The sequence below is a fragment of the Bison bison genome, unplaced genomic scaffold, assembly GCF_000754665.1.
Source record: "Bison bison bison isolate TAMUID 2011002044 unplaced genomic scaffold, Bison_UMD1.0 scf7180017864519, whole genome shotgun sequence".
Lineage (NCBI taxonomy): Eukaryota > Metazoa > Chordata > Mammalia > Artiodactyla > Bovidae > Bison > Bison bison.
The window spans coordinates 20,487,196-20,508,069 of NW_011495072.1; the positions used below are offsets into that span (position 1 = coordinate 20,487,196).

At 35.5% G+C, this 20,874-nt stretch overlaps 2 protein-coding genes across 8 annotated transcripts in view; one reads left to right on the forward strand and one right to left on the reverse strand.

The window, feature by feature from the left end:
• The window catches only part of LRRC39 (leucine rich repeat containing 39), a 22,219-nt gene extending 6,269 nt beyond the window's left edge, over positions 1-15,950 (forward strand). For both annotated transcript variants that reach the window (XM_010830993.1, XM_010830992.1), the window contains exons 3-9: positions 5,170-5,275; positions 6,658-6,814; positions 7,377-7,513; positions 10,088-10,233; positions 11,207-11,359; positions 12,240-12,376; positions 15,199-15,950. In XM_010830993.1, coding sequence (XP_010829295.1) covers positions 5,170-5,275; positions 6,658-6,814; positions 7,377-7,513; positions 10,088-10,233; positions 11,207-11,359; positions 12,240-12,376; positions 15,199-15,254 — 892 coding nt within the window. In that variant the 3' untranslated portion in view covers positions 15,255-15,950. The remainder of the gene's footprint in view (positions 1-5,169; positions 5,276-6,657; positions 6,815-7,376; positions 7,514-10,087; positions 10,234-11,206; positions 11,360-12,239; positions 12,377-15,198) is intronic.
• The window catches only part of TRMT13 (tRNA methyltransferase 13 homolog (S. cerevisiae)), a 20,350-nt gene continuing 13,299 nt past the window's right edge, over positions 13,824-20,874 (reverse strand). For all 6 annotated transcript variants that reach the window (XM_010830985.1, XM_010830986.1, XM_010830991.1 and 3 more), the window contains 3 exons: positions 17,672-17,746; positions 15,979-16,411; positions 13,824-15,679 (listed from right to left, as the gene is read on the reverse strand). In XM_010830985.1, the coding sequence (XP_010829287.1) occupies positions 15,484-15,679; positions 15,979-16,411; positions 17,672-17,746 (704 nt within the window). In that variant the 3' untranslated portion in view covers positions 13,824-15,483. The remainder of the gene's footprint in view (positions 15,680-15,978; positions 16,412-17,671; positions 17,747-20,874) is intronic.

Here is a 20,874-nt window from a genome sequence, read left to right on the forward strand (position 1 = left end):
TTTAACTTTTTTTTTTTTTTGGTTGCACCATGGGATCTTAAGTTCCCCCACCAGGAATCTGACCCATGCTTCCTGCAGTGGAAGCATGAAGTCTTAACCACTGTACCACCAGGGAAGTCCCCCAAGCCTTACATGTAAACAGAAATTGTTCTGTCTTTTGATACAAGGTGGCCTGGAAAAAAATTAAGCACTTGGGTAAGAGTTGATATAACGACATTTGACAAAGGCTTTCAGTTCAGTTCAGTTCAGTCGCTCAATTGTGTCCAACTCTTTGCGACCCCATGAATCCCAGCCTGCCAGGCCTCCCTGTCCATCACCATCTCCCGGAGTTCACTCAAACTTACGTCCATCGAGTCGGTGATGCCATCCAGCCATCTCATCCTCTGTCATCCCCTTTTCCTCCTGCCTCCAATCCCTCCCAGCATCGGAGTCTTTTCCAATCAGTCAACTCTTTGCATGAGGTGGCCAAAGTACTGGAGTTTCAGCTTTAGCATCATTCCTTCCAAAGAACACCCAGGGCTGATCTCCTTCAGAATGGACTGTTTAGATCTCCTTGTAGTCCAAGGGACTCTCAAGAGTCTTCTCCAACACCACAGTTTCAAAAGCATCAAACGCTTTAGAGTATAATAAAAGGGTTTTAGAGGAGGTAGGAAATTTCTATTCAAAACTTGAAAGAGCCTCAAGCTTAAAATAAGCAGTGTAGGAATTACAGAATATTAGAGCTAGAAGAAACACTAGATATTATTTAATCCAAACCCCATATATTATTGGCAAAATCCTTGGAAGTGAGATGTCTTGTCTGTGATCTCTGAATTAAGTGATACATTCTGGATTTAGATCACACAGAGCCAGAAAGAATAAGTGAATCATTTAAGAAATGGAAATAAACTTATCTGGTAATAGTTACCCTCACTATAAACTCATTAAGGACAGAGGTTTTTGTATCCACAAAGTCTAACATAATATTTGGCATATAATAGGTGCTTGATGGAGATCTTTAATTGAAGTTAGAGTATAGGGAGTAAGACACCTCATTGCTCAACATTATATCTTACTCTGGAATGTGTATATCTCAGTGAGTAGTATAGTAATTAATAATCATTATGTCTACCATTTGAATAATTCTATTTTTATAAAACATGGTATAATTGAATATAAGGCATCATATATTTTGTCTCACTTCATCACATTTATTGGAAGCTTCCCTACTAGGGCTTCCCTCGTAGCTCAGGCGGTAAAGCATCTGCCTGCAATGCAGGAGACCTGGGTTCAGTCCCTGGGTTGGGAAGAGCCCCTGGAGGAGGGCATGGCAACCCACTCCAGTATTCTTGCCTGGAAAATTCCATGGACAGAGGATTCTGGTGGGCTACAGTCCATGGGGCCGCGAAGAGTTGGGCGTGAGTGAGCGACTGTTGAGTCTGGAAGGCCACATACGGTCATGGCCGCAGTGCAATTGTTAGCAAATCAGTTAATTTTCAGAAAAGTAGTGGATGAAAATATGCAGGCTCCATAGAAATATTTTGCAAACACAAACATACAGAGATAGCAAATATTACACTTTTAGAGATGTTTGGTTTTCTGTTCATTAAAATAAAACCCTCCCTGAAGATCAGTTAGTATGTAAAATTGCTAAGAATATATATTAACTCTCAGATTGTCAAGAGAATTTTGGTAAATAAATATTCAAATTGATTAAACCTTTTTTCTTTGATGATTGCTTATATTTTGTTTATTCTGTATCATTCTAATAGGCTAAAAGTGTAAATTTTTCGTCAAGAGAATTTTGGTAAATAAATATTCAAATTGATTAAACCTTTTTTCTTTGATGATTGCTTATATTTTGTTTATTCTGTATCATTCTAATAGGCTAAAAGTGTAAATTTTTCGTCAAGAGAATTTTGGTAAATAAATATTCAAATTGATTAAACCTTTTTTCTTTGATGATTGCTTATATTTTGTTTATTCTGTATCATTCTAATAGGCTAAAAGTGTAAATTTTTCGTCAAGAGAATTTTGGTAAATAAATATTCAAATTGATTAAACCTTTTTTCTTTGATGATTGCTTATATTTTGTTTATTCTGTATCATTCTAATAGGCTAAAAGTGTAAATTTTTCAATTCTAAACTCATTCTTTATTTTTCATACGTGAAAAATTTGTAGTATAGGAATAGGTAACCTTCTGCAACCTTTGTTAGTCATTTTTATAGCTTGACATTATGTATTTTTGTTATGAACCAAAATTCAATAGGATGTATTCCAGAATTTTGTGCATTTTTATATCTGGAAAACTAAATCTGGATAAAATGGAATATAGTAATATATAATTTAACTCTGAAGTTGAACTATATCATTTGCAAGCCTTTTAAAAACTTTTAAACTAGATATCTATAGATTAGATATTTAATAAATGCCAATCAAAACAACAATGAGGTACCACTTCACAGCCACTAGGATAGCTATGATCAAGAAGATGGACACTAAGAACTGTTGGCAAAGCTATGGAGCAACTAGAGCCCTCATACATTGCTGGTGGGAAGGGAAAATGATGCAAGCAATTTGGGCACAGTTTGGCTTAAAAAAGTTAAATGTAGATTTATGAAATGATCCAGCAATTCCACTCCTAGGAATATACACACACTCAAGAGAAATGAAAACATAGATCTACCTGAAAGTTTTACATGAATATTCATAGAAGCATTATTTATAATAGTTAAAAATGTCCATCAACTGATGAATGGGTCAACAACTTTGGTATATCCATGCAGTAGAATTTAAGGGACTAGATCTGATAGACAGAGTGCCTGATGAACTATGGACAGAGGTTTGTGACATTGTACAGGAGACAGGGATCAAAACCATCCCCATGGAAAGGAAATGCAAAAAAGCAAAATGGCTGTCTGAGGAAGACTTACAAATAGCTGTGAAAAGAAGAGAAGTGAAAAGCAAAGGAGAAAAGGAAAAATATTCCCATTTGAATGCAGAGTTCCAAAGAATAGCAAGGAGAGATAAGAAAGCCTTCCTCAGCGATCAATGCAAAGAAATAGAGGAAAACAACAGAATGGGAAAGACTAGAGATCTCTTCAAGAAAATTAGAGATACCAAGGGAACATTTCATGCAAAGATGGGCACAATAAAGGACAGAAATGGTATGGACCTAACAGAAGCAGAAGATATTAAGAAGAGGTGGCAAGAATACACAGAAGAACTGTACAAAAAAGATCTTCACAACCCAGATAATCACAATGGTGTGATCACCAACCTAGAGTAGACATCCTGGAATGCGAGGTCAAGTGGGTCTTAGGAAGCATCGCTACGAACAAAGCTAGTGGAGGTGATGGAATTCCAGTTGAGCTATTTCAATCCTAAAAGATGATGCTGTGAAAGTGCTGCACTCAATACACCAGCAAATTTGGGAAACTCAGCAGTGGCCACAGGACTGGAAAAGGTCAGTTTTCATTCCAATCCCAAAGAAAGGCAATGCCAAAAAATGCTCAAATTACTGCACAATTGCACTCATCTCACATACTAGTAAAGTAATACTCAAAATTCTCCAAGCCAGGCTTCAGCAATACATGAACTGTGAAATTCCAGATGTTCAAGCTAAATTTAGAAAAGGCAGAGGAACCAGAGATCAAATTGCCAACATCGTTGGATCATTGAAAAAACAAGAGAGTTTCAGTAAAACATCGATTTCTGCTTTATTGACTATGCTAAAGCCTTTGACCGTGTGGATCACAATAAACTGTGGAAAATTCTAAAAGAGATAGGAATACCAGACCACCTGATCTGCCTCTTGAGAAATCTGTATGCAGGTCAGGAAGCAACAGTTAGAACTGGACATGAAACATCAGACTGGTTCCAGACTGGGAAAGGAGTACATCAAGGCTGTATATTGTCACTCTGCTTATTTAACTTATTATGCAGAGTACATCATGAGAAACGCTGGGATAGATGAACCACAAGCTGGAATCAAGATTGCTGGAAGAAATACCAATAACCTCAGATATGCAGATGACACCACCCTTATGGCAGAAAGCGAAGAAGAACTAAAGAGTTTCTTGATGAAGGTGAAAGAGGAGAGTGAAAAAGTTGGCTTAAAGCTCAACATTCAGAAAACTAAGATCATAGCATCCGGTCCCGTCACTTAATGGCAAATAGATGGGGAAACAGTGGAAACAGTGTCAGACTTTATTTTTTTGGGCTCCAAAATCACTGCAGATGATGACTGCAGCCATGAAATTAAAAGATGCTCACTCCTTGGAAGGAAAGTTATGACCAACGTAGACAGCATATTAAAAAGCAGAGACATTACTTTGTCAACAAAGGTCCATCTAATCAAGGCTATGGTTTTTCCAGTAGTCATGTATGGATGTGAGAGTTGGACTATAAAGAAAGCTGAGTTTGAAAAGACCCTGATGCTGGGAAAGATTGAAGGCAGGAGGAGAAGGGGACAACAGAGGATGAGATGGTTGGATGGCATCACTGACTCAGTGGACTTGAGTTTGGGTAGGCTCTGGGAGCTGATGATGGACAGGGGGGCCTGGCGTGCTGCAGTCCTTGGGGTTGCAAAGAGTTGGAACAACTGAGTGACTGAACTGAACTTAACTGATGCAGTAGAATATTCTTCTTCTATAAAAAGGAAATCCGTACTGATACACACATGCACAAATTTTGGATAAAACTCTGCTACACAAAAGACCACATATTATAGAATACCTTTTATATGAAATATCTAGTATAGGCAAATACATAGATATAGAAAGGAGGTTATTGGCTGCCACGGGCTGAAGGAGGGAGGAATAGGGAGTGACTGCTCAGGCATGGGTTCTTTCTTGAGTGCTAAAAACGTTTGGATCAGACAGTGGTTATGGCTGCACAGCTCTGCAGATATACCAGAAAACACCAAATTGTGTCAGATTTTTACGGTATATGAATTATATCTTAACAAATCTGTACAAAAAATCTAAGGAGAGGTATAATACTTTTCAGAAACTTAAAAAGAGGGCATTTATCATATTAATCAAATTAAATGTCTTACAAAATAATTCTTGTCTGATTTCCAGATACTGTCAATCAAATGTTTGTTTTTAATGGGTTACTTTTTCATACAAAAGTGAATGCTACCTATTTTACTACCTGCGACCTAAAATGATTTCTTGGTCTCCTAGGCTAGTGCGAATCTGGGAAGAACGAGTATGCTTAACCAAGCTAAGAGAAAAGGTCACCAAGGAAGATGGAAGAGTCATTTTAAAGATAGAAAAAGAGGAATGGAAGGTAAGCTTTATAGAAGCAATATTTTTTATATTTTGCATTGTGTGGGAGAGTTGAGAGAATGATTCTTGGACTGTGTGCTTAAGTCTGAAATAGTTAGGAATTCTGATTTTAATAGTGTTTAATACCAAATGAATTTGGGCAACAGGAACTGAAAATGAACATAACTTCCCAACTTTTTTGTGCAAAAATTCAACCAGTGTGCTTTAATGCTGCCTAAATTTCAGTCCTTTGTAATATTTTCTCCACTAATCCTTCTAATAAGCATTTTCTCATTTTTCATAAAGACTGTCTGTTTAATGAAAATCATATGGCTTTCCAAAGCTAATGCTCAGTTAAAAGTTCATAAAATGGAAATGTATATTAATTTTTCTTAGGTCCACAATCGGATTCATATTATCTTCTCTTTCTCTCCTTTCCTCCCTCTCTCTTTCTCTTTCACACATACACATATACAAAGATACCTGTTTAATTATTGTATGTTAGGCCTAGTATAATTTTAACAAGGGCCAACTTTATCCCTTAACTCAGTGTTTGTCTTCATACACATTGGTATATTTAGCTAGGTGGTTACCACCTTTATTTTGTCTTTTGGCTACTTTAGGCTGATAGAGAAAAGGCAAAATGTTCAGAACAGTTGAAACTTTAAAACTCTTAATTTAAAAGAAAATCGTCTTTAAAACACTATACTATTTCAAAACAGAAAGGAAAGGGACTTTCCTGGTGGTCCAGTGGTTAAGAATCCACATGCCAATGTAGGGGACATGTGTTCTATCCCTTGTCCTGGAAGATCCCATATGCCATGGGGCACCTGACTCTGTGTGCTGCGACTATTGAAGCTTGCCTGCTTAGAGCCTGTGCTTCTCAACAAGAGAGGCCATAGCAACTAGAGACTAGCCCCCACTCACTGCAACTAGAGAAAGCCTTCACGCAGCAATAAAGACCCAGAGCAGCCAAAAATAAATAAATAATTTTAAAAAAAGAAAGGGAAGAGAAGTTTGAATTACTGATTAAAATGATCTTTTCTTCTTTGATTTCAATTAATCACCATATTCTCATTTTCAATACCATATGTACTCTCATTAAGCCTAATGAAGAATCTTTAGAACACAGCTCTATGTGTGAGCAATATTGACTAAAATACCTTATTTTTGTTTATGTTATTCTGACTGGGGTTTGAAGGTTTAGCATCCCCTCTGGAAAGTAAAGTTCTTAAAACTTAGAAGTAGCACAAAGCACTTGAAAATGTAACTCATTAAAGAAAAAATATTCCTAATTTCTTTTACAAATCAAGTAATATCTCTACAATCACATTTCAATGTGGCATGATACTGAAATAATTTAAGTAATATAGTAACCCTGTCATTTCTTTTTCTTGAGTTTAGACTCTCCCTTCTTCTCTACTAAAACTGAATCAGCTACAGGAATGGCAACTTCATAGAATTGGCTTGCTGAAAATTCCTGAATTCATTGGAAGGTTCCAGAACCTTATTGTGTTAGATTTATCTCGAAACACAATTACTGAGATACCTCGAGGAATTGGTAAGGAAGATTGCTTCTATTCCTGTTTTTGTTGAGAATTTTTTTTTGATACATGGAATAAAGATCTCATCTTTATATAGCCCTACATCTTGAGAAAACTCTAAACATCTGAGTTGAAGCTTCCAGGGGGTCCAAGCTTCTGGGTTTACTGAGGTGATTCAAGATGAGGTTTTAATGCAAGAAAAGTCTCTTTGGAAATAATATTGTATTGATTCTGGAAACAATATTGTTAGTTCAGTTATTCCTTCTACAAGGGAACTGATTGAAGACAAGAAAGAAAAATTAGATAAAATTCTTTAAAAGAGGGGGAAAAAAATCCCCAAATGGAAAACTGGTCAGGATATAGTACAGATAAACCAGAACAAAAAAAATTTTTTGCATGGACTGATAAATCATCTGCTGCTTTTCTGAAGAAGGGGCAGGACACATACCAGGAAAAGGGAAGAGCCCAAATGTGAATTTCCCAATTTGAACCTGGAAAGTAAGTTATGCTGTAATACTTAATAACTGGAAACAGTATTTTATATCCCTCTGCTATTTATTGTGTATTATTTTTCCATAGGACTGCTCACTAGACTTCAGGAACTGATTCTTAGTTACAATAGAATCAAAACTGTCCCCATGGAACTAAGTTACTGTGCCAGCTTGGAGAAACTTGAACTTGCTGTTAACAGAGACATAAGTGATCTTCCACAAGAGGTCAGAATGATGTAAATGCCTATGATTATATTTTCCATCTAATAGTGATTTATTTCTCCCCTGTATGATCACTAAAAATAACACTAATGAAAAAATGCTATAAATTTTATTTCAGAAAATATTTAGAGAAAACAATTTATTATTTTAAAGCATGTTTTTAATTAGAGAAAGACCTATTTAGCATAAAAGATATTTCTATTATTGGCACAGTACCGACATTATTTGTTGACTAGACTGTGATCTCCTTGAAGGCCAGGGTGAGAATCGTGTTTCTATTCCCAGAATTGAAGGCTCAGCTCAGTATGAAGTCATTACGTAATACTGAATGAATGTCCTTATCATAAAGCACAGGCAGTGTGGTGACACAAAAACTCTTTTTTATCTGTTGGTTTTTATAGGTGATCAGCTTTTGAGATACAGGTGAAGTGAAAAGACATGAATTCTTCCGATTAGGAAGTGTATTTGCTAGCTTCCCAGGCTCTACCGAGGAAAAGCCAAGGCAATGAGCTTGTGAAGCCTTCAAACTTTCATCGGTATATCTTATTGGTAAACTGATCATAGAGATACAGATTCTTGTATTATTTTTCAAGCATATTTAAGGCTCTTATGAATTAGCAAAGGAAATTTCCATGGTGCTTTGCCTAGAAAACAATGATTTTGCAGGATAAGAGTTATATAAAAGAATAAAATTCACTTCATCTTGGTTATCATACTTGATTATGATGAAAATCATGATCATAGGGACAATTTCTTTTTATCTAAGAGAAGGCCAATAAATATTTCATTTCTAATTCCTAATTGTTGTGATTTTGTTTTTAGCTTTGGTTCTGTCAGTAAAAAGTGAATTTGGGCATGTCTAATAACCTATCTTAACCTTAATGTCTTTACTTAAAGGTTTTATAGGAACAAATACTGAACTGAGATCATGAGCCTGGAATTATTTTTCTTTTTTTTTTTTAATTTAATTTTATTTTTAAACTTTACAATATTGTATTAGTTCTGCCAAACATCGAAATGAATCTGCCACAGGTATACCCGTGCTCCCCATCCTGAACCCTCCTCCCTCCTCCCTCCCCATAAGTGTGGCCTTTAAGTAGCTGTGTGGCCTTGAACATGCCATTTTACCTAAGTTAGGTCTCAGTTTTCACATATGCAAAATGAAGATTTAGATTATAATGGTTGTAATATCTTTCTTCATTCTTCTAGAACCAAAGGATATTAGTACCATTGAGAAATCCTGTTACAGGAAATGTATCTCTAAGCCATTAAGATGCAACACTGTAACACACAAACATAATTATGCTAATGCAAAAGTAATCTTTTTATATACAATTCTGAACCATCTGAAAAATTTAAAATCTGATGACAGGTTTTGAAAAAGTTTTTTTTTCATCACTTGAATTCTAAAGTTGGAGGAATATCACTACTAAATGGAAAACTGCCTTTTTGCATTACCCATAATCACTGTATCTCTGCACTTTTTGAAGTTTTAGTTAAAGTTGTGGAATGAATCTGAATGTGCCCTGAGACAGAAAGAAAACAGAGAGTTGCCTAACTAAATGGAGAATCTTTTATAAAACTTAACTAAATTCTTACATTTTGAAATTTTCACTACAGAAGAAAGAGAAATATAGAAATTTTGTGACTTTAGGTCCATGAAAACTTGAATGCACATCATAGCTCCATGATTTCTAGTCCCATGGTCTCTCTAAACCATTTTGTCCGTAAAAGGGAAAAAAGGTACTGACTTTGTAAAGTTAATGACTAAACTAGAGCTGTATGCATCAATAGGATTCATATAAAGACTGACACTGAGAGATAAAATCAAGTTAAAGAAAGATTAGTATCATCTTTAAAACATATAAAAAGATAATTTTGTTTCTGAAAAAATACACATAATAGTAATATATATAGAGAAAAACATAGAAAACATACATTTATGTATAGTAATAAAAACATTTGAAAATGCATGGGAATAATAGATACCAGATTCAGGATAGAGTTATCGTTCAAGAGGAAGAAGGGAGATGTATATAGAGGGCAGTGGTATCAATATATTTGCTTTCTTAAGCTGAGCACACTGGTGCTGTTAGTCTTAATCAATTTTTTATTAATATTTTAATTTAAAAAACAGAATTTACCAAACAGTAAATTCTATGACTGAGATAACATGTGTAAAGCATCAGGCACAAAAAAGAGGGTTTAACAAAGATAAATATTATTTTGAACTTTGGGTTTTCCCAAGAAAAATCTCGACTACTAGATAAAAGGAAAACATATTTACTCACAGGAAGAAAAACAAAAGCTTCTGCCAGGTGGGTGCTCTAAACCCTGGAGCTTGGTGATTTTGGAAGATATGTTTTCTTTGAATAGATGAACTTTCTGTGAGAACTTTTCATTTATCTGGAGGTTATTCAGCTTTATTGTTCTCTCAAATTTGCTATGGATTTCTATGAGTAAATAAAGCCCAAGCATAACGCAAACACTCCTTGACATGAAATATCTCCTTTACCAATGTGAGTGTTGTAGTAGTTACATTGTGGACAGTTTGAAAAACTTTGCCTTCCTCTTCAGCTCAGCAATTTGTTAAAGCTTACTCACCTTGATTTGAGTATGAACCTCTTTACTACAATCCCTCCTGCTGTGTTGAACATGCCTGCCCTTGAGTGGCTTGATATGGGAAGCAACAGACTTGAACAACTTCCTGACACTATAGAAAGGTAAAAAAACTTTTTTTTTGCTACCAAGAGATGTGTTGAAGCCATCTATGACAAATAAGAAAAGCAAACAAAACAAAGGAGACCCCAGAGATAATCACTCACAATGGATTTGTTTAGTGCTACTTCGGATTCCATCTCTGGTCCAGGGAACTAAAATCCCACAAGCCATGTGGTGCAGACAAAAAAAAAAGGAGGGGGCATGAGGTTTGGAACAGAAAAATGGACTTTCTGACATGAACAAATTGACAAGAATATGCCACAGTAACAACGTTGCTTAGGGCTTGCTCTGTGCAGTTTAAAAATTGATTGAGGAAAGTCATGTAGAGATGTTAGTGAATTGCTGAAGATCACAGTAAGTGTGACAGCTACGATTTGAACCCAGGCACCCACAACCTCCAGTGGCTCAGCTGTAAAAAATCCACTTGCAATGCAAGTGATGTGGGGATCGATCCCTGGGTCTGGAGGGAAATGGCAACCGACCCCAGGATTCTTGCCTGGGAAATCTCATGGACAGAGGAGCCTGGTGGGCTATAGTCCCCTGGGGTCTCAAAAGCATCAGATATGACTTAGTGACTAATCAACACCTGCACCCTGGCCTGAGCCCACACTGTTAAACAATATGCATACTTGCCTTGCTCTAAATGGGCAAATTAATAATTTCTGAGTTTGCTTTTAAGATTCTAACTAAGGTTAGATAACATTTTAGCAGTTCTTCTGCAAGAAATCCTATGAAATAGTGAAGAATTGTAGAATACCTTGACTTCATTTCTACTACTACATGGGAGTTGTACTGTCGATGGAGATTAGCTCCCTGATCCAGTTTCCCTAAAATCAGGTAATGTTAAGTCGGTTAACTCAGATAGACTGGTTAAACAAGATATTATATAGTATGACATTAAATTTTTTTAAGTTAATAAGAACCAGGGTTTTCATATTATATGTGATTAATCACAGAAACCTCTTAATTCTTCAGAATGCAAAATCTACATACATTATGGCTGCAACGGAATGAAATAACATGCTTGCCAGAAACAATCAGCAGTATGAAAAATCTGAGTACTCTTGTTCTCAGCAACAATAAACTGCAAGATATTCCAGTGTGTATGGAAAAGATGACCAATCTAAGGTAAAACTTGTAGACACGGAACTCACATGTTCCTTTCTGGCTGCAGAACAAAGTAATATGAAGAAACTGTTATGAATAGATTTGAGTTCTCATTCACATACATTTAAAAATCTCTTCCAACTTTGAAGTGCTATAATTTATAAATAGGATTCATATAATACTGGCCTAAATTACTCAAGAATCCTTGAAACTAAAACAGTAGTGGGATTTATCAGCTTTAAGGAATGCCATCTGTTAGTGACATCTTCCTAAAAATCGTCTTTATAATTGCTAACTTTATCCATGATATAAACACCAAAACTGTAAGAACAGTGATTATTTTCCTTCTAAATAACTACAAATGGACACAGGTAATTTTAAATATAACTTTTTACTAATTACTAACAGATCTTCCTCAAGTATCTTCCAAAACTTAATTTCCTGACAGTGAGCAGAAGACATTAGAATTCACAACAAATCCCGCAACTTTCAACAGAATCATTTATTTAGCAACTATTGCCCTGTACCCGGTGGTGAAAATATGATAGATAAGACATACTTTTAAAAATATGCAGAAAATTTAAGTTCATAGCATTAATTGTACTTTTGAGATGCATTGGGATTGCTCTTGCAAGTTAACTTATACCACATTAAACATATGCTATGGACTAATAATTGCTTTTACAAGCTTGAAAAATAAGTTGTCTAAAGCTAATATTTTTTTCTTCTAGGAAAGAAACTTAAAGATTCTTGGGATATATCACATCTCACCAAGATGTTCAGTTATTGAAACCAGTTAAAAAAGAGTAATTTAGTATATTATCATTTGATCTTTCTCCAGGAAAATAAATGTACACTTCTATGGCACCTATAAAAATACTGTTTTTTGGTGAACTGCTAGGTTTGTCAACTTCCGAGACAACCCATTGAAACTGGAAGTAACACTTCCTCCCAGTGAAAACATAGAAGAGGAAGAGGAACGGGAATTATTCGGCCTTCAGTTTATGCACACATATATACAGGAGTCACGGAGAGCAGGTATGAGATCTGTATATAACACAGGTTAAAAATTCTTTTTAGTAATGTGTGTATGTGTGTGTGTGTGTGTATATATATATATGAATTCCTTTATAGACTTTTCATTCCATCTTACCTTTTCTGTCAAATCCTAGTCTCTTAGTAAATATTGTTGAAGGAAAAAAAAAGTGAAATTCAAATGTGTTCACAATTTTGATAAAGCCTTGGAGAGAAAGGTTGTAAAAATGTTAAGAAGTCTTTCAAGTAGAGTCAGGAAATAAATTTCTTTGGTCAAGAACTTGAAGCACAACCAAGTGAATGAAGATGTAATTCTTAAAGCTTCACTGCCTCATTCTGTTTGTTATGTCAGTTTACTCATTAAACACTACTTTCCCTACTGTTTCCCTTTTCTGCAATAATCCACAAATAGAAAAAATTGACTAAAGAAAAAACATTTTGCTACTGTCCCTAGGAGTGAAATGTATCAAAAGAACATAGATTTTAGCCAATAGTTACAATGTGAGTTTTTGATGTACAGATTTTGATCACTGATAATTTAGAATTAAAACCTTTTTGTTGCTTTTTTTAACTATGAATAGAATGACTTAACCCAAGGGGAAGAGGACAAAGGGCATAATTATCTATTAATAAAAAATAAGCGATAGTAATAGAAAACATTGTTTTATAATTCACTAAAATGTGAAGAATTTTTTAGTTAAAAGACAGAATTTAGTTACATCTTCAGTTACTTTGAAGAGCAGGTATAATCCAAGCAAAAGGTAAAGAGTATTTTCAGCTGGAAAAAATATTTTTACCAACATCCAAGGAAGGTCATTAGATCTGTTGTAGCAAGGTTGCATAAACAGTAACATGGAGGACAGACTGGAGGAAGATATGTAAAAAGTTTGTAATAGTTTGGGGCCTAGGTTTGGATAGCAGAGTATAAATATATAAAAGACAGGTAGGAGACAGAATTGATGACTGAATGAAAATGAGAAAAAGGAGGAGTCCAGGATGAATCTGGTTTTGGCTGGAACTAGACGACTGGTGATGCTGAGATAGGGAAATGAAGCTGGTTTGGTGGTAGAAGTGGAACATGAACTTAAGTTTCAACACAGTGTATGTGATGTACCTGTGGGACATGCAGGAAGAGGTAGTTGTGTAGATCAATCTAAAGTTTAAGGAGTTTACTGAACCTGCAAATTTTGCCGGTCAAGAAATAGCTCCTATGTATATCCCACATATTCACTGTCTCATGTTATCTGAAGGGAAATAAGCAAGGTTGGGGAAAACAATAATCTTTACCTACAGCTGGCATGTTGATCTACAGCAAGTACTCTACGGCTTATCTTCCCACAGAGTACCTGGTATTGTCAGAAACATTCATTAAGCTAAATGGTCCACAGGACTTCATCAGTGTAATTCTTGTGTGCGTATGTATGTTTTATGAAATACAACAGAGATAATGTCTGTTGTAGAATATCTTTTTATTTCCAGGCATAAATTGTTGAATAAAGTAAAACAGACTGTATGACACAAATTAGCATTGCCTAACTCAGCAAAATTGGGGTTAATTATTACGATGTATTATCATCTTCCTTTATGGTCTCAATTTGCAGGCATGAATAGCTAATTTTAAAAATAATCCAACTACTTTAATATTTGACATAGAACTTACAACAAGAGAAAAAAGGTTACAACTTAAACAGAGATAATAAAACCAAGTCTGTCATTAAAAATATTTTTATGAATTAGTACTATTAAAAACATAATATTTATTAAGTACTTACTCTGTACTTAGAACTGTTCTAAGCATTTTAATATGCTATATCACTTAATGCTCATATGACAACCCTGTGAGGTATTATTATCTTCGTCATCCCCATTTCAAGAGGGGAATTGAGGCACAAAGAGATCAAGTAGTAAGGATCTGAACCTAGGCAGTCTCATGAGATATATGTAAGACCTAAGTAGAAAGGTCAGAAAGTAAAAATGTGCTAGACTTTATAATTAACGTACTCACAGACCTACAAATACTAGTTATTTAAGAATATCATTATAATATCTAAATTAGTAATTCTGGATCTTTATCTTGGCAAATGTACAATGATTAAGACAATTTTTACAAATAAAGCAGAAAAAAACTAAGGATGAGATGAGGAAAAGACTAACAGTCCTACCATATGTTTGGTTTAATGTTTACTTGTGCATAGAAACTGCTTATGAGCTGAGGCCCAAAAGTGAGGTTTTTGGTATCACTATCTAATTTCTACTTTATTCCAAATTATCTTCCCAAACAGGAGAGAATATACATGCAATTGTCCTTATATATGTAAAAATGACCCATTAAAAGATACTGATGCCTAATTAACTTAAGAAGTTATTTACAAATTTCAATTTAATTTGTGAATTAGGCTTATAAGTATCCTTTTTGAAGTTTTAACTAGATAATTATCCAATTAGTTATTGTCCAAGAGGTAATTATCCAATTACCTCTTTAGTTTTAGTGTCTGTCATGGATAAATTTTGATAATATATAAATACAGGTATGGCTCTTGAAATCTGAAGATAAATTCATTAATTGATTGAGAACATTTCTGTATTTATTTGTAATAGAAACAAATAATCACAATTAATTATTCTTCCAGATCTGCCTGGACAAAAAATCCATACATAAACCAAATTCTCAGATTGGTCCTTGTTGTAAACTGATAATTGATCATTACATCTTGAACTTGAAAAATAAAAAGTATTAAATAAAACCAAAGGAAAATAAGTTTCTAAAATTAATGCAAATAGAAAGTGAATGTACTAGTTACATGTTGGCATGGTATGTGTTTCAGGTAACCAAGTCAACTGCTCGACTACTTCCCCAAACTCCATAGATGCTGATGGATAGTATAATTCAAGATGCCCTGGTGAAGAGGATTGCTTTGGGAATTTGGTGAATTCTCTACTGTTTGGATTTCTAAAGTAAAAAACAAAGCCATTACCTAGGTTCAACGAGGCCAAAACATTTTTAAAGTTCACATTATCTGCTATTTAAATGGTATTTCCATGAATATAAAAATACAATTAAAAAAATTTTTTTTGGTGGAAGACAGATGTTGTTCAAAATTTCTTTCCTGTTAAGCACTTGTTTCTGGTGATGAAGAATGATTTGGTAAAGCAGTTAACAATACATTTTCCAAAGACACCAGAGGGTCTGTATAGTACTGTAAAGCAGGACTGAAGCCTTTCTGCTGTAAGTACTTGATTCGGCCTTGGTCAATCAGCAATTTACAAAGATGCCCTATTTTCTTCTTTTCTTCAACAGTAAGAAACCTAAATTGAATAAACACATATAACACATTATTAAAATTCTGTAAAACCTTATAAAATTATTTTAGCTATTCCTATTTATTTACAAACTGCTAAATAACCCACAGTATGTTCTAAGTATGCTTCAAAGATACGTTTTGTTAATGCCATAATAAAAGTGTGTGTATTTTAACTTATTCTAAAATTAGATGGTAAAATATATTTTCATGAATGAATTTTTGGCAGTATTCATCTAAAAATAAAGTACAGTAATAATAAAGTATTTCTGCCTTAGTGCTGTGCGCTTCAAAGTAGTCACTCACCCAGGCAAACTCTCAGGGCTGTCATCAGTGATTCTGCATCCTCCATCATCATGCTCTTCACTGCCATCATTCTGTTTATCTCTTCTTTTTGTGGAACTATTTGAAGCTTCCAAAGTCGTTTTTCGCATCCCACAAGTCGCCCAACTACTCATTCGCTGGAAATAGTGGAAATCCACTGCTCCAAGGCCCAGAGCCCTGAAATATTCTTTGCCCACATAATGTCTCCAATCACACCTGTGGTGACAACAGAGTGCAATAACAATGCCAGCCACAGGGGTCCACTTCTCTGGGATATTTTTTTCATTTCCTTCCTTGGCCAAAGTGTTAATTTCTTTTTCTGTTTTATCATTCTTTATGCGTTTGGCTAAAGGTTCTTCATTCCTTTCCTCACAACTGGCAGCATAGGTTTCAACCAAACATCGTAATGCAAGATCTGCAAACACAATTATGTGGCCCCCCCAAACCACATCATCTTTAAAAATAAGTAATTTTTACATTTATTAGGCAGTATGGTTTTTAAAAGCCCAACAACAAAAGCTTACTTAGCTTTATACTTGTGCTAATATCAACTTTGTTCATATTTGCTCTTTTCTCATTACTGAATAATTTTCTCTAATGATTTATTCTGCAAAAAGTCAACTCCCCCCACCCCCAAAAAACTATGTGAAGCTTAAGATCTAAAATTTGAAAAACTGTAGTCCAGCTACTCAAACTGGCTCTCATGTTTCCTACCCTTTTGAGGAAATGACTTGCAAAGAAAAAAATTATGTTTTCTACATATATATTCCAGGGAAGTTTTGAGCTTAAAAACCCAAAAAAAGAAAGAAGAAAGGCATCAGCTAAGCATCTGCTGAAGGTGACGTTCAGAGTCAGTCTTGAAATGTAAGATATTCACAGAAACAGTGAAGAGTTAAGAAGAAGAGGGTCAGAATGTGGAAAGTAGACCTCACGGAGGCTCAAAGTTTAATCTGCCAGAGTTACACAACAAAGCTGAACCCTGTACTGTTTGATTTCAAAGCCCATGTTCTGTCTACTTTATCATACTACATCTGATGGATCCAAGTTTAAGACAACACATCTTAACATTTCTTTTTTTGTTTCCCCTAGAATTTTGATAAATAATCATCTTCTAGTGGGAGAGTCCTTCCTAAGCAATTCTAAAAAAATGAGTAGCTTCAGGAAAAGAACCATAATAGCTTCTGTAAATTACTGATTTCCTTTTTGGATGAAATATAACCCAAAGAACTTTAAGGTTCCCCCCACCCCCACCCTTTTTTAACATCACTCAGTTGTATCTGACTCTTAGCGACCCCATGGTCTGAAGCCTACCAGGCCTCTCTGTCCATGGGATTTTCCAGGCAAGAGTACTTGAGTGGGTTGCCATTTCCTTCCCCAGGGCATCTTTCCGACCCAGGGATCAAACCCAGGTCTCCTGCATTGCAGACAGACGCTTTACCGTCTGAGCCACCAGGGAAGCCTTTATGATACAGCATTTACAAAAACTCCTAATTTATCCTGCAAAGTGGCCAAAATGAGCAACTAAATAGGAAAGCTCTAAAACTGGATATAATACAGGGCGAATGCTACTAACAAGATAATGAGTTACAAACAAGGGATTAAAGCTACTGAAAAGAGATGCTTTCATGCTAAAACTTAATGTGTTCATCTCAACATTACTCATATGTTTACATACCTGTTGCCACACCACACAGATGCTTTCCAATTCCTACAATAGGTAGTTTTTCTTTGCTTAGCAAAGGAATCTTGTCTGAAATGAAATAAGAACTGTTAGTTCTCTTGTGAGATAAGGCATTAAGTGGGCTTCCAAAGAGAACTAACTAGAATCTTTGAATTTTAGGGCCAAAAGAGGCACAAACAAAAAAATTCTCACTTTATAGCTTAGAAATAAGGGGCTCAAAGATGTAGTGACTTGATAAGTAACAGATGACTACTGATATGGAGAGAAGTAGTTAAAAAGTTCTTTGTTTTCCTTTTCTTCCCACCTCATCCCCAGCAGGTCCTTTACTCCTAATTTAAAGCTTCTTGATTTTTTAGGCCAGTGCTATTCCATACTGACTCAGGACTTTACCCTGTTGAAGCCTTATTTAGCTAAATATTACTACCGATTGATAAAAGGACTAAAAAATTTCCCTACAAGGTTTATTTTTCATAACTAATATATGTGACAAATACACATGAATAATACAACCAACATTTTACATTACACAATATTATATACTCAAAATTATCAAACTAAAAATATAGCTTTTATTGTATCTTGAATAAGATATAATCTTATATAAGAATAAGACATTATTTTAGTTTTTCACACTGTTCTGAATAAAAGAGTCATAATATTAGTACATATATAAAAAAAAGACATCTACAAGGTAATGTAGCAAAATGCAGAACATCACACACAGTTATGGCTTCCGTTCCCAACACCCCTACCCCCCCACCATCCAATTCATTTTCCTTTTTCTAAGTTTCTGAAATGAAAAGTATGTTTCCCCCTACAAATTCAGCTATAGCACCCAGCACAGTTATTTGTCCAATGGAGGTCCTTAGTAAATATTTCAAATTTTCTGTTGCTTGCTTTCAGATGGTATCACATGCTAGAAGAAATTGCTAACAAGTGGAACAGTTTGCCCATGTAAAGTGACTTAAGAAACTTATATATCAGAGTGAAGAGAAAGGTTGTCTAAGCAAGCCCTTATGGAACTGGGGGCATCAGGAATTTTGGAAGAAGAGCTGAGACCGTTATGTTATGAATAACAGTGCACTGGCAGAAAGTCTGTTTAAGAAGTAGTCAGATCCACATCTCATAGCCACTTGATGATTACCTCTTTACCAACTGGTGGACAACTAGATAATCCTCTGAAGCAATTAAGACAGGAGGTCACTGGACTGATGGACGCTAAGAAGTGGAAAGTTGTGTGTGTGTGTATATGTGTGTGTGTTAGTCGCTCAGTCGTGTCTGACTCTGTGACCCCGTGGATTGTAGCCTGACAAGCTCATCTGTCCATGGAATTCTCCAGGCAAGAATACTGGAGTGAGTTGCCATTCCCGTTTCCAGGGGATCTTACCAACCCAGGGATCGAACCTGGGCCTCCCACATTGCAGGCAGATTCTTTACTGTCTGAGCCATGAGGGAAGCCCGAAGCAGAAAGTTGATGTGTGGTAAAATAGCAGGATTAAGTGAGTATGCATATGGATGAAGCTTTTACTTCTCACTGGGTCCCACAACATTAGAAACTAGACTCTGACCCTCTAGGCAGGTGATCAAAAAGTGTTATTTGGGGAACCTGATCAGCCCAAGAGGAAAGGTCATGTTTTAAACAAGTTACTTCAAACTGGAAATTGAAGTCAACAATTCCACTTAAAGACTCAAGAGTTCATAGTCCCTCGATCCTTACTATGAACACACCATCAAAAAGCACAGATGTTTGAGCAGAGCCTCTAAGTTGAAAAAGACAGACCAAAACAAATGGAAAAGAGCAACTGAGTGCAAACAGACTCTAAAGGGAGAATACTTCTTAAAAAACGTACTGTTAATATCCTCACAAAGATACTGCATTATGAAAAAAAGAACAGTTAAAATAACAAAGATAAATTCAGAGAAAAAGATCTTAGAAATTAAAACTATGATAGAAGAAATTAAGTTGAAGAAATTTGTGAAAGTATAAAAAAAAAAGATAAAAGATACAGAACAGAGAAGTAAAGTCAAGAAAAGTAGAGAACTATTCCAGGAGGTCTAATAACTAAATCATAAAAGTTCTCCCATTAAGGGAGAAAATAAAAATTGAAGTAGAGAAAATTAAGAAAGAAAGAACGCAAAGAAATTACTCAGAATGCAAGAAAATTTCCCAGAAAGCTGAGAATACTGGAATCTCTAAATCAGGATTTCTCACCCTTGGCATTATTAACTGTTGGCTCCAATAATTCATTGTTGTGGAGAACTGTACTGTACCTTATAGGATATTTAGCAGGGCTCGGGTCTGTATCCATCTAGCCAGCAACATGTCTAATCTTTTGACAACAAAAAATATCTCAGACATTGTCAATTTCCCCTGAGGGCCAAAACTGTCTTTAGTTGAGAACCACTGGTATAAACAGAACAGCATACCAAGTGCCCAACACAATAGGTAAAAATATGACTACAAGACACATTACTGTGAAAATTTAAAACTCTGAGGACAAAGAAAAGAGCCTATAAATTTCTAGAAAGAAAAAAGGAGATGATATACAAGGGGTCAGGACTCAGAACAGCACTGAACTTTTGAACAACAATACTAATGGAGTAATAGTTTCAAAATTCTTAGAAATAGAAAGTCACTCAGTCGTGTCCAACTCTGTGAACCCATGGACTATACAGTCCATGGAATTCTCCAGGCCAGAATAATGGAGTAGGTAACCTTTCCCTTCTCCGGGGGATGTTTCCAACCCAGAGATCAAACCCAGGTTTCTTGCATTGCAGGCAGATTCTTTACCAGATGAGCCACAAGGGAAGCCCCAGAAACAGAAAAGACCCAGCCAAATCAAGTGTAAGGGTAAAGTTAAAGATATTTTCAGACAATGCAAGGCATCACATTTCTCTCTAATTCAAGTGTTTCTCAGGAAGCTACAGAGGAGGTCTTTGCCCAAGAAGAGTAAATCAACAGAGGAAGATGTGGGATAAGATGTAGATAAATAGGGAATTCCCTGAGGGTCCAGTGGTTAGGACTTCGCACTTTCACTGTTGAGGGTTCGATCCCTGGTTGGGGAACTAAGATCCCAAAAGCCGCCCAGGATGGCCAAAAGAGAAAAAGAAAATGTGGAAAAATAAATTTCAACCTACAAGAGTGAAGGGAATCCCCCAGTATGAGAATGATGAGTTTTAAGGTTGACAGTTGTGCC